At 46.4% G+C, this 12,749-nt stretch overlaps 1 protein-coding gene across 1 annotated transcript in view; it reads right to left on the bottom strand.

Annotated features, from left to right (window-relative positions):
- Positions 1 to 10,314, bottom strand: part of SLC14A1 (solute carrier family 14 member 1 (Kidd blood group)) — a 39,489-nt gene extending 29,175 nt beyond the window's left edge. Inside the window, exons 1-2 of the mRNA XM_053297798.1 lie at positions 10,087 to 10,314; positions 1,291 to 1,435 (exon numbers count right to left, since the gene is read on the bottom strand). Of these exons, the coding sequence (XP_053153773.1) occupies positions 1,291 to 1,435; positions 10,087 to 10,182 (241 nt within the window). The 5' untranslated portion in view covers positions 10,183 to 10,314. The remainder of the gene's footprint in view (positions 1 to 1,290; positions 1,436 to 10,086) is intronic.
- Between the last annotated feature and the right edge of the window lie 2,435 nt (positions 10,315 to 12,749).

Raw genomic sequence — 12,749 nt, 5'->3', positions numbered from 1 at the left:
AATAGATTTGGGTGTCATCAGCATACTGATAACACCCAGCACCAAATCTCCTGATGACCTCACCCAGCAGTTTCATGTAGATATTAAAAAGCATTGGTGACAGAATGGAGCCCTGAGGGACTCCATATAATAGCTCCTGCTTTGAGGAGCGACTGTCACCAAGCTCCACCATCTGGGATCTACCCGAGAGATAGGAACGGAACCACTGCAAAGCAGTGCCCCCTATTCCCAGCCCCTCCAGGCGACCTAGAAGGATACCATGGTCGATGGTATAGAATGCCGCCGAGAGATCCAAGAGGACAAACAGGGTCACACTCCCTCTGTCGATTCCCCGGTAAAGGTCATCCATCAGGCTGACCAAGGCTGTCTCAACCCCATAGCCAGCTCTAAAGCCAGTTTGAAATGGGTCTAGATAATCAGTTTCCTCCAAAACCACCTGGAGCTGGTTAGCCACCACCCTCTCGATTACCTTGCCCAGCCAGGGGAGATTGGAGATTGGCCTATAACTATCCATCGCTGAGGGATCCAGGGTAGGCTTCTTAAGAAGAGGTCTAACTATTGCCTCCTTCAAACAAGGAGGCATCCTACCCTCCCCCAGCGATGCATTTATGATATTAACTAGGCCATCTCCAATAATCTCTCCGCTAGATCGAAGCAGCCAGGTCGGGCAAGGATCCAGAGAACAAGTGGTAGGCCGTACCGCTCCAAGCAGCTTGTCCACATCATCAGGAGTCACAGATTGAAACTGATCCAACCTAACACTGCAAGAGGGATTGCTGGATACCTCCCTCACAGACCCTGCAGAAATAGTGGAGTCCAAGTCGGCCTGAATACAGGAGATTTTATTCTCAAAGAACCCACTAAAGGCGTCACAGCAGAGGAATGGAATGCACTCCTGGCAGATATCCACAGTTTAGGTTTGCTGCTGGCCTTTAAGAGAGCCCTGAAAATGTACATGTCTGGCCTGTCCTTCCAAGGTTTTTAAATTATTTTTAATTGGTTTTAAATTGTTTTCAATTGTTTTAAAATAGTTTTTATATTGTTTTAAGCAGTGTTATTTTAATGTCTTTTAAAACTTTTTGTGCACCAGCCAGAGCATTTGGATGGGGTGGTCTATAAATGTAATGAATGAATGAATGAATTTTAAAGAAAGAAAGAAACAGCTCACGGTCACCCCATGGACTTCAAACACGAGCACGGATTGAAGCAACAACCTCCAATCCCAAGCCCAACACTCTATTTATTACAAGTTCTTTCAGGTGCATATATTATCTATGAAAATGTGTTTACCTTTCAGCCAGTCTCCATATGCCTTCATATCTCCTGTGATATAACTCAGGGCTCCGGAGAATTGTCTCCAACATTTCCTTGGCTGGGGTTGCATTTTGCTGGACTTTTCCTGGGCAGTTTCTATTTCCATTGCAATTTTCGGACCCTGTCAGGATAAAAGTAATCGTGCATCAGGGTTCACAATAGACTCATTAACAGCTCCTAAAGCAGTGAGTTCCTTCCTTCCATGTCATGCATTGGACTAATGCAGAGAAAATCAGGCCAGAGAGAAACAACCATCCCCATATTCTCAGCGAGGTCTGCTTCCTAATAGGAAAAACCAAAGGGATTCTGGAGTCCTCAGATACACCCCTTATATGCCTTCCATCAACCTGACCTTTGAAACTCAACCATAAATGCAGGCCACGTGGCAAGTCTGCCTACCTGGATTTCCAGCCTCTCCAAGAGCGGCGTGTTTTGAGAGGGGTCTTGGGCACAGGCTGGCCAGCATTGGCTTTTAAATTCAGAATCATAAGGCTTGTGTCCTTCTGGGGAGGTGTCTGTCGGGACAGGGTTGGTGGAGGGCCCGCAAATATCGATGAGAGAGCATCCATCCATCTTGCTGAGCATTGCATATGTGATAAAGGGCAGGGAGAAGGAAGTCAGTAGAGGAACCCACTCTCTGCCTTGGCAAAAAGTTTATTGTTTTATAGACACTGGGCCAGGTCCCTAATTACGTTGTTTGATTTTTTATGGCATATCTTGCAACTGTTTTGCTGGCCTTAGTTGAATGGGAGACAAAATGTAGGTGGAACCTTTATCGGTCCTATTTCTGCAAGTACTCATTGGCTAGAGGTGGGCTGGGGAAAAATAGTAGGGATATGCAAACAGGTTCAAATTTGAAATGGTTCAGTTCAAAGGTTCAAACTCAAATCAAACAGGGCATTGAACTGGCAATTCCAGCCTGAGTTCAAACCAAACAGAGCCTTGTTCTATTTGAACCAGTTAGAACTGCTTTGAAGGTTTGAGTCTCCAAAACTGGGTTGGGGTGGTAGGCAGCCATGGGTGCCACCTACCATCCAAACCCCAAAGCAATTGGACAATCCTGTGATTTTTGATGATTTTTTGACATTTATTTTTGCATTTTCCCCATAGGGTATAATGGGGACTCAAACTGGCCCATTATTCCCTATGCAGAGCACCTAGGGGCACAAACCCAGGGTAGGTGGTAGGTGGGTACCCAGAGATGCCTACCACCCACCAACTCCCCCCAGGAGCTCCAAGCCGGTGGGGTTCATGGTTTATTTTGTATATATTTTAAAAAGATTTTAGCCTGTTTCAATGCAATGAATAGGAGTCCCTCCCAGGTAGAACAGTGTAAGGTCACACACTGTTCATTGCATTGAAACAGGCTAAAATCTTTTTTTTAAATTATAAAAAATAAACCATGAGCCCCACTGGCTTGGGGCTCGCGGGGGGAGTTGTGGTCATAACTGCCTTGCACTCAAACCCACTTTGGTGCCCAGGCACCCCACCAGGGGAGCAGCTGGGGCATCCTCAATTCCCCTTATTTATTATGGAGAAAAAGCAGAAAATTGAAAAATCTTCAAAAAATCATTAAATATTGCAGGAGTGTCCAGTTGCTTTGGGGTTTGGTGGCCAATAGGAACCCTCGGGTGCCTACCACTCACCCCAGTTTTGTGTCCCTAGGTGTTCTTTATAGGGATAATTTGCTGGTTTGAGTCCCCATTATACCCTATGTAGAACCTTTTAGAATCATTTCAAGTTGGGTTCAAATTCGAACTGAATCAAGGGGGGTTCAGGCAATAACAAAACCAAACCTACCCACCCTGGCTTGAATTGGGTTTGAATTCAAACCAAACAGGCCAAACTGGTTTTCTGCACATCCCTAGAAAATAGCACCCAGTCTATTTTATCTTTGCTTATAATGGTGCTGACTGACTCCAAAGGCAAGAAGGAGTAGTGGAGAATGGCCCATCACTTTACCCACTGCTGAAACATCTGGGAGTCACTCTGCCCCCCCCACTTAAGAACCACTAATAGATGCCTCTCTGCATTCAATTAATATATTTGCAATTTTGCCTTTCCTTTGTTCCCTGCTCTCTCTCTCTCTCTCTCTCTCTCTATTTTTGTGTGTGTGTGTGTGTGTGTGTGTGTGTGTGTGTGTGTGTGCGCGCTTTGACTGTGGGTCATGCCTTCTGAGCTGCCAGGTCATATAGCCTAGTTGTTCTCAGGAATGTTGCTATTTTCATCTGTGAAATGTTGGAGGCTCTAAGGCAGGAAGAAAGGAGTTAGTGCAGCATAGAGCTGTAGCAGCTCTCTAAACCCCTCGGATTTATTGCTTCAATTCAGACAGTTTGCAAAGAAAGAAGCACTCCATTCTCTTTTGCAGCTCCCAAATTTACCAACCTAGTTTTGACAAATTGCAAGCAGAGGGTCTCTTTGTGTAGATACCCTGACCATGTCGGTTGGTTTGCTTGTTTATTTTAAGAATTACCTCGCCAATCACCAAAATTGCATGGCATCTTATAAATTAAAAACAGAAATACACAAAAGGAAGCAAAGTTGTCCTTTCCTGCACTTTTTGCAGCTCTACAATATCCTTTTCAGCAACATAGAAAGTTACTTTATACCAAGTACCCTAACCCTAACCCTAACCACTGGTCCACCTAGCTCAGTATTGTCTACACTGACTGACAGCAGATTTTCAGGATTTCAGGCAGGACTCTTTCCCAGCCCTACCTGGAGATGCTGCCAGGGATTCAACCTAGGACTGTCTGCATGCAGACCAGATGTTCTACCACTGAACTACAGCCCCATCCCATTTCCCCCCAAGATGTGGCAGCCAGAACTGTACATGGTATTCCAGACGTGACCACACCATAGATATGTATAAGGGCATGATATTTGCAGTTTTATTTCTGATCCCTTCCCTCATGGTCCCTTGCATGAATTCTGCCCTTGCCAAATTGCCGACCTCCTTGCTAACATATATAACTTATCCCTGCAATCAGGCTCTGTACTGGAAAAAAGCAAATGTAACACCGATTTTCAAAAAGGGATCCAGGGGCGATCCGGGAAATTACAGGCTGGTTAGCTTAACATCCGTTCCAGGTAAATTGATAGAAAGCATCCTCAAGGATAAAATTGTAAAGCACATAGAAGAGCAGGCCCTGCTGAGAGAGAACCCGCATGGCTTCTGCCAAGGGAAATCTTGCCTCACCAAACTTTTGGACTTCTTTGAGAGTGTCAACAAGTGTGTGGATCAAGGTGATCCAGTTGACATAGTCTACCTGGACTTCCAAAAAGCTGTTGACAAAGTTCCTTATCAAAGATTCCTGAGGAAACTTAGCGGTCATGGGATAAGGGGACAAGTACATGTGTGGATTGCTAACTGGTTGAAAGACAGGAAACAGAGGGTAGGTATAAATGGAGAGTTTTCACAATGGAGGGAAGTAAGAAGTGGGGTCCCCCAGGGATCTGTACTGGGACCGGTGCTTTTTAATTTATTCATAAATGATCTAGAAGCAGGGGTAAACAGCGAGGTGGCCAAATTTGCAGATGATACCAAACTCTTTTGGGTAGTGAAATCCAAAACAAATTGTGAGGAGCTCCAAAAGGATCTCTCCAACCTGGGGGAGTGGGCGACAAAGTGGCAAATGCAGTTCAATGTTGGCAAGTGTAAAGTGATGCACAATGGGATGAAAAACCCCAACTTCAAGTATACGCTGATGGGATCTGAGCTGTCAATGACTGACCAGGAGAGGGATCTTGGGGTCATGGTGGACAGCTAGTTGAATGTGTCGACTCAAAGTGTGGCAGCTGTGAAAAAGGCCAGTTCCATTCTAGGGATCATTAGAAAGGGGATAATAAAATGGCTAACATTATAATGCCCTTATACAAAACGATGGTGTGGCCACATCTGGAGTACGGCATACAATTCTGGTCACCACATCTAAAAAAAGGACATTGTAGAACTGGGAAAGGTGCAGAAGAGGCAGCCAATATGATCAGGGGCCTAGAAGAGCACCTTTCTTATGAGGCATGACTACACAACACCTGGGGCTATTTAGTTTAGAAGAAAGATGACAGCGGGGAGACATGATAGAGGTCTATAAAATCATGCATGGTGTGGAGAAAGTGGATAGAGAAAAATTCTTCTCCCTCTCACATAACACTAGAACCAGGGGTCATCTCATGAAATTGATTGCCAGGAAATCTAGGACCAACAAATGGAAGTTCTTTTTCACACAACACATAATCAGCTTGTGGAATTCTCTGCCACAAGATGTGGTGACAGCCAACAACCTGGATGGCTTTAAGAGGAGTTTGGATAACTTCATGAAGGAGAGGTCTATCATTGGCTACTAGTTGGAGGGCTATAGGCCACCTCCAGCCTCAAAGGCAGGATGCCTCTGAGTACCAATTGCAAGTGAGTAAAAGCAGGAGAGAAGGCACGCCCTCAACTCCTGCCTGTAGGCTTCCAGCAGCATCTTGTAGGCTACTGTGTGAAACATGCTGGACTAGATGGGCCTTGGGCCTGATCCAGCAGGGCTGTTCTTATGTTCTTACTGCACCTGGGTGGATATTTTCTTTGAGCTATCTACCACAACCCCAAGATCTATCTATTTATTTTATTTATTCATTACAAGATTTAATATACCACTCAATTCACAGACAGGGCGGTATACAAGGCAAGAACAGCCCCACAAAGGGCACACATGCCAGGCTGTTGGGGGAGTGATACCACGGCATCAAAAATACCAATGTGCCGACCTTGTGCACAGCGGGGTTCCCATCAAGGTTACATCTTGAATATACCTGCAGAAACCCCAGCTGTGGCAACCTTCCTGTGGGTCAATCAATTAAAGAGACAAAATGTAGTCCCACAAATCTGGTATCTGCCTCGGTCCATTGGACTGGATTTCTTGAGCAACCTGCAATGCACACCTTGGTGCTTTGCCCAGCAAGCAGGACCTTTACCTAGAATTAAAATACAAAACATTTCGACAGCTTCCATCTGGGGAAGGAGAAGGGGGCACACGCACAAGAAACCTTTTCATTAATGACACACTTGATCTAGTGTGTCTGCTTAGCAAGGTATCCTTTCAAAGGTGTTGTGTGTGCTGTCTGCTGGTTGAGCAGCAGGGCATTGATTGCCCTGGGTGCCTGAAGAGTGTCTGTATTTTCAAGGTTCCCATGGACAATACTACTCCCTCCAAATGTACACAGGGGTGCCTTCAACCCTCCGCCTTCAACTCTGTCTATCAACAGCTACTAGTCGGAGGGCCACATCCAGGCTCCAAGGCAGGATGCCTCTGAGTACCTGTTGCAGGGGAGTAACAGCAGGAGAGGGCATGCCCTCAACTCCTGCTGTAGGCTTCCAGAGGCATCTGGTGGGCCACTGTGTGAAACAGGATGCTGGACTAGATGGGCCTTGGGCCCGATCCAGCAAGGCTGTTCTTATGTGTGTAGGTATGTATGTATCTCTGTCTCTGTCTCTACCTACCTACCATGAATGGGATAACCCTAAGTTTGGGTTAAAAGAAAGCCCCTGGTTTTTCCCCCCAGTGGCCTTGTTATATGTTTTCTACCAGTTTGAAGGGGAAGGGGCACCCAGCCCCTTTCCCTGGTGTGCAAGGATGCAGTCCCGGCCATACCTAATGAGTAGAGCCCTCCAATGGGACAAAGGGATTGAGCTCAAAAGCTCTCTGTGATGCTAGAATGTGCAGTAGATGTTTATGCCCTTCTCCCAAGGACCGCTCTCTCATGAGAAAGCCTGGCCATGGAGACACACATGCGGACTGGAGGACTATTGCCTCCCTGTCCGGTTGCTAGTACCATGCAAGCCCCAGGGAAGGGCACCCTGGCAGTACTTTCCCCGGTCCTGGCAACTGCCATGAATCATGGGTTAAAGTGCTCCCTCTGACAGTCCAGTCTCCCTGCAACACAAAGCCATGTCTTTTTTTGGCCTGTCACCTGGCTTGCCAGGGATTGCTATAATCCATGCCCCAGGATGCCCCATGTTGGCTGATTTACATACGCCGCAACGCCGGCCCCAGCCTGACCTTTTTTGCTTTGGACGTAGGATCCATTCTTGGTCTTTCTGCCCAGACACATTAAGTGGACCAGACTCCTTGGAATTCTGAAAGGGCTGAGTGGAGAGGGGAAGACATTCTATTATTAGTTCTATTATTAACCAGAGATACCAGGAGTCCCACATCAGTGGAGCCCCCTATAGATGGAAGGCCTACCTCATGAGGGTGCAGTCCAACAGAGGGCTGAAACATGTGGTGCCTCTGTTTTTCTCTTCTGGACTGGCCCTCTCATAAGGGCCAAGCATGTGTTGGAGCTTTCTGGACTGCTTGGCCCGAATCTGTGAGTCCAAGAGCATCCTTTGTCACAGTGGACCAAACCCCAGGATCCTTTGCCTGCCCTCATATACATATACCCTCCTATGAAGTCATCATGATTCCTTCCTGAAGCAACAGAAAACTAGTGTCCATCCCCCGGTATCAATAATTGTGCTTGTGTGGGATTGTATAGCTGCAGAGCCCTTGCAAGGGCAGTGGTACAAGTGGTGCGAGTAAAGGGTTAAAATGTCTTTTCCCTGCCGAGAGCAGGCGATGGATGCCGAAAAGGCACAATTGCACTGAGCACACATCCTTGAAGATTGTGGCCAATGGTTGCCACTTTATTGATGTCCTGACACCTTGCCCACAGTCTAGCGACGTGCGTGGTAGGGAGTTTGCTGGGAGGCAGCCTTGGCAGACCGGAAAGAGGGAGAGATCCCTCTGCCCAGAAGCCAGGGGTTGCAAAACCGCAGTTGAACCATAATCAATGGAATGATTCCCACCTTCATGGATTAACCACAGGTTCGTCTACCTGAGGTTTCATGCTATGTCTGAATGGGCCCTCAGAGCATACCACCAAGCCCAGCAGTGGTGTCAGGGGCATTCAAGTTGGTGGGTAAACATAAGAACATAAGAAAAGCCCTGCTGGCTCAGGTCCTGCTGGATCAGGCCCAAGGTCTATCTAGTCCAGCATCCTGTTTCACATAGTGGCCCACCAGATGCCTCTGAGATGCCCACAGGCAAGTGGCTATTTAGAGGCATCTTGCTGATCTGGCTGGAGGTGGCCTATAGCCCTCAGACTAGTAGCCACTGATAGACCTGTCCTCCATGAATTTATCTAAACCCTTCTTCAAGCTATCCAGGCTGTTGGCTGTCACCACATCTTGTGGCAGGTAATTCCATATAATACTCTGGCGGTGGCGGGAAAAGACGAGGTGTATCCCTGAGGGGTGAGGAGTTTACCCCATAAACAGTGTATCCCAGTGGAGAAAAGAAGGGTGTTAGCAGTGGATGGCAGGGTAGCACCTGTGGTAGCGAGGACCCAGCAATTGCTACCCTCTGTATAGGGTATCCACATGGAAAAGCGGACAGGATTCCTACACCTGTAATAGCTGCACAGAACAGGGAATTTCAGCAGGTGCTGCTTTTCTTTCCCCTGCCAGGCAAGTTGAAATTCCCACTTCTGTGCATCACTTAAAACTATAGGAGCCCTGTCCTCTTTCCCATCTGGCCACCCTACCCCTGTTTCCCTCCCTGCACCTGAGACCACCACCTCACCCTGCCTCATGAAAGGGCCGCCTCTGCTGATGGACCATTGACTTCATCCCTCTGAAGTTCTGAAAGTACAACTCCAAGCTAACCAACATCCTAGGCAGTAGTTCAGGCAGTCAGGGGAAAGTATCCCAAGATCATTCTGTCATCTAGGGAGTACCATCTTCCTTGTTTCCATACCCTTGAGCTGCAATTTCATTTTCTCTTGAGAGGATGAGGGGACATAAGTTTCTTCTGAAGAAGAACGGGGTATACTGTTTTTTAAATAAAACCAGCACGAGTGGCTCTTACCTCTTGATCAGGCATCCACCAAGTTTCGGACAGGCTTAAAGCCAAGGCACTCAGTATGCAGCTGCATTCACAGTATTTCATAATATTCTTATTATTTCAGGAATGCTTATTTCTGGAAAGAGCTCTTGAACCAGCTCTGCATGAATTATGTTATTCAAGGTCCCTCTGCTTTTCAATGCCATTTAGTAGGGAACTAGCCATATCCCCAGATGGTGCAAACCAGCATTGCTCCTGCAATGCATTAGATGTCTTCCCCGATAGTACTGTTTATATTGCTAAATACTGGCGGCAGGAAATCCGACAATTGCAGTCTCCCACCTTTTCGCAGATTGATTATCCATTTCTGCTGCTCGAATGAACTCTCTCAAGTTTACAGTCAAATCCACTCCTGTAAAACCCCAAATGTTTCCACTGCCTTGTCTTGCCTTTAAAGTATTTTCTGTCTAGCTTTGCCTCTTATCTCTCCCCACTGGTTGTTTTTCACTGACCCTGTTTAACAGGCAGTTAAGAAGGAGCAGATAAGCACAGTGTCAGTTGGGTGGTGGGACAGTCCTTGCATTGGAAAGAATTTGAAACAAAACTCCTGCAAATGGAGATTCCCTGCACATCACAGAGTAGGCTAGCTGAGGACTGATGTGCATGTTTACATAAGAGTCTCAGAGTTCAAAAGAGGCTTACTGATTAGCAAGTCTTCTTGGGATTAAAGCTTCCTTCCTTTTGTTTGCTTCTGGATTGTTTCCTAAGACTTCTTAACATCTTTCAGCAAGGCTTTGGTAGAAGGAAGAATCAGAATCCGAGAGCTACCCCATCCCAAGCCCTGAGCTCACAGCCTAGAACTGCCTGTCTTTATTAAGCATGCAAACAAGCGCACTCCTCTTACCTTGAGCTGCGTCCAGCCAGGAAGCTCTTCTGCCTCATGAAGTTTTATCACAGAGAGAGAGTGTGTGCAGGGGGTAGTGATAGTGGGAGAGCACATGGGTTGTACCACTTTATATAGCTCACAACAACTCAAAGAATATCATAAGTCATTCCGGCAGCCTCCCTCCTCCCATCTCATGCATACGTCCCGGTTGCCCCAGCAATCTTAGGAGGAGAATGTCTTTGCCTGGCTGCTCTTTCCTTGGCCACTCACAAAAATCCCATTTCTCCTCCTTCCCCTGCTTGTTTCCCTGCTCTCTGCCTGTTTCTCCCCCAGCTGAAGAAAGTCCAGCTGTTGAAAAGCAAAGAACCACAAGCTATCCAAAAGTCAAGTCTAATCTGCTCTTCTATGCTGAAATTAGGAGGACTTCATAATGCTTAATTCTAGTTGGATTATGCCCATTGGATTTATAAACTACACAAAGAGAGGATGGCAAGTAGGAGGTTTCTCCAGTGATGGGATATCCGGAGTTTCCCCATAGATTTTGCCGCTGTTCTATTAAATGGCTGTTAAAAATAAAGAGGACTTTGGTTCCAAATGCCCTTTGAGCTGTCCAAGGCCTCAGAGACAGGAGGGCTGTTCTCACAATTCTAATTAGGGTAGGAGATGCATCCTACCCAAGTTCAGGAGCGGTGTGCTGGGCATTCCTGTTTTCTGATCATCTGTGAGTACAAAGCAAGATAGGAGTGTGTGTGTGTGTTTGTGGGGCGGGGGGAGTGATTGTCTGCTAAGCAGCAGCTGAGTCAGAGGGCTCCATCCTACCTAGCAGCAGCTGTACCCTGTTCTTTCACAAGGTGGGACGAAAAGCCCTCCGACTCAGCTGCTGCTCAGCAGACGATCCCTTCCTCCTACCTTGCCTTTTTCTTACAGACGACTGGAAAACGGAAGCGAGCACAGCTCCCAGACTTGGCCTCTGACCCTTAGAATCCTTAGCCTTGAGATGAACAGGCTGCGTGACAAAAGCATATCGAGGAAAATATAAATGTTGAGGAAGGTTTGAAGGAAGTCATGGGAGCTACAGAGCTTAGCATTCCATCGGGTGTTTCAGGAAAGTCAAGCTGGGCCTGGGTGTGTATTCCACCAACAAGGGAGAGCCATCACTTTCATGCCTTGATGTTTGGCTTCCTGGAGGCAGCTGGCTGCACCTCTGGAAAAAGGATCCTGGTCTAGGCCGATTTTGATACTCTCTTGTTCTACTTTCCTAACAACTTTGCAATATACGCAAAGCTCATCAGCTGATTTTTTTTTGTGGGGGGGAGACTAGTGGGTAGATGGGGTTGGGTGGGGGAGAGTGGGACTTCTAATTCTAATCGAATCCTAATTAGAATTAGAATTGTATTAAGAGTCTGATCTCCTTGCCGCCACCCCACAACCCCGTTGGTGTATGACGGTTGAGGAAAGACTCCAGAAGATGGGCTTCTGCCCAGCACAATTGTTAGAACAGGGCGTGTCAACGGCAAGATCCCTAGTTAAACAAAGGCTTAGGGACATAAATTTCCAGGAGGAAAGGGCCTCTACAAATAGGCCGCTACAGTTTCTAAGCACCAAGAAAGATTGGGTCATAGCCTCTTATTTCTACACAATCTATTCACCAAAGCTTCGCTGGGCGTTTACAAGAGCTCGCTTGAATGCTTTACCCTCAGCGATGTTAGCAGGGAAATTTGAGAGAAAACCTTATGAGGAAAGACTATGCCCCTGCGGAGCTGCTCCCGAAACATTGATGCATTCACTGTTACATTGTCCACTTTATACTGATGAAAGAGATTTATTTTTATCCCAGCATCTGAAAGATCTTAAAAGCCACTCAGTGGAGACGACTCTTATATGTTTATTAGAAGATAGGGACCCAACAATATCCCTGGCGGTTGCTAAATTCTGTTACACATTGACTAAACTAAGAGAAGCTAGAGCACAGCAATCGGTTATTGTCAAAGATTCCTGATTTGATGTATTTGATGGCATTTTAGATTTTGTTTTCGTTTTCTTTCCTTATTGTATATATTCTGTGTCTATTGATGTTTGATCTAAGATCGTAAATAAACAACTAACTAACTATTAAGAGGCTGACATGATGAGAAAAATCACTCAAAGTCGTCCCATTGAAATGAAAAGGACAAGTTAGGCAATGCCAGTTCCCACAATCTATCTGTGGCTTGGTAGCCGGGATTCCACCACATTAGGCTTGCTAGTGGGCAGCAACTCCTCTATAGCAGGTGTTTTCAAATGTTGTGGGACTACAATTCCCACAATCCCCAGCCACAACTGAGCAAAGAGGCACCTTTTCAAAGTGGCGATTCTCTTTACTGAGCAGGGGGAGAGCAACTGGCCCTATCCATCTCTAGCACAGCATCCCTCCAGTGGCTATTGCTGATGCCTATCTTATGTTTCTTTTTTAGATTGTGAGCTCCTGGGGGGCAGGAATGCATCTTTCTTTCTTTCTTTCTTTCTTTCTTTCTTTCTTTCTTTCTTTCTCTCTCTCTCTCTCTCTCTCTCTCTCTCTCTCTCTCTCTCTCTCTCTCTCTCTCTCTCTCTCTTTCTTTCTGTAAACTGCTTTGGGAAACTTTGCTGAAAATTGGTATAAAAATATCCACAGTAGTAGCAGCAGAAGGCCACAATGCCCAATG

The sequence above is a fragment of the Hemicordylus capensis genome, chromosome 2, assembly GCF_027244095.1.
Source record: "Hemicordylus capensis ecotype Gifberg chromosome 2, rHemCap1.1.pri, whole genome shotgun sequence".
NCBI lineage: Eukaryota > Metazoa > Chordata > Lepidosauria > Squamata > Cordylidae > Hemicordylus > Hemicordylus capensis.
The sequence above is the reverse complement of the archived record's forward strand: the minus strand, read 5'-3'. Positions and strand labels throughout refer to the sequence as shown.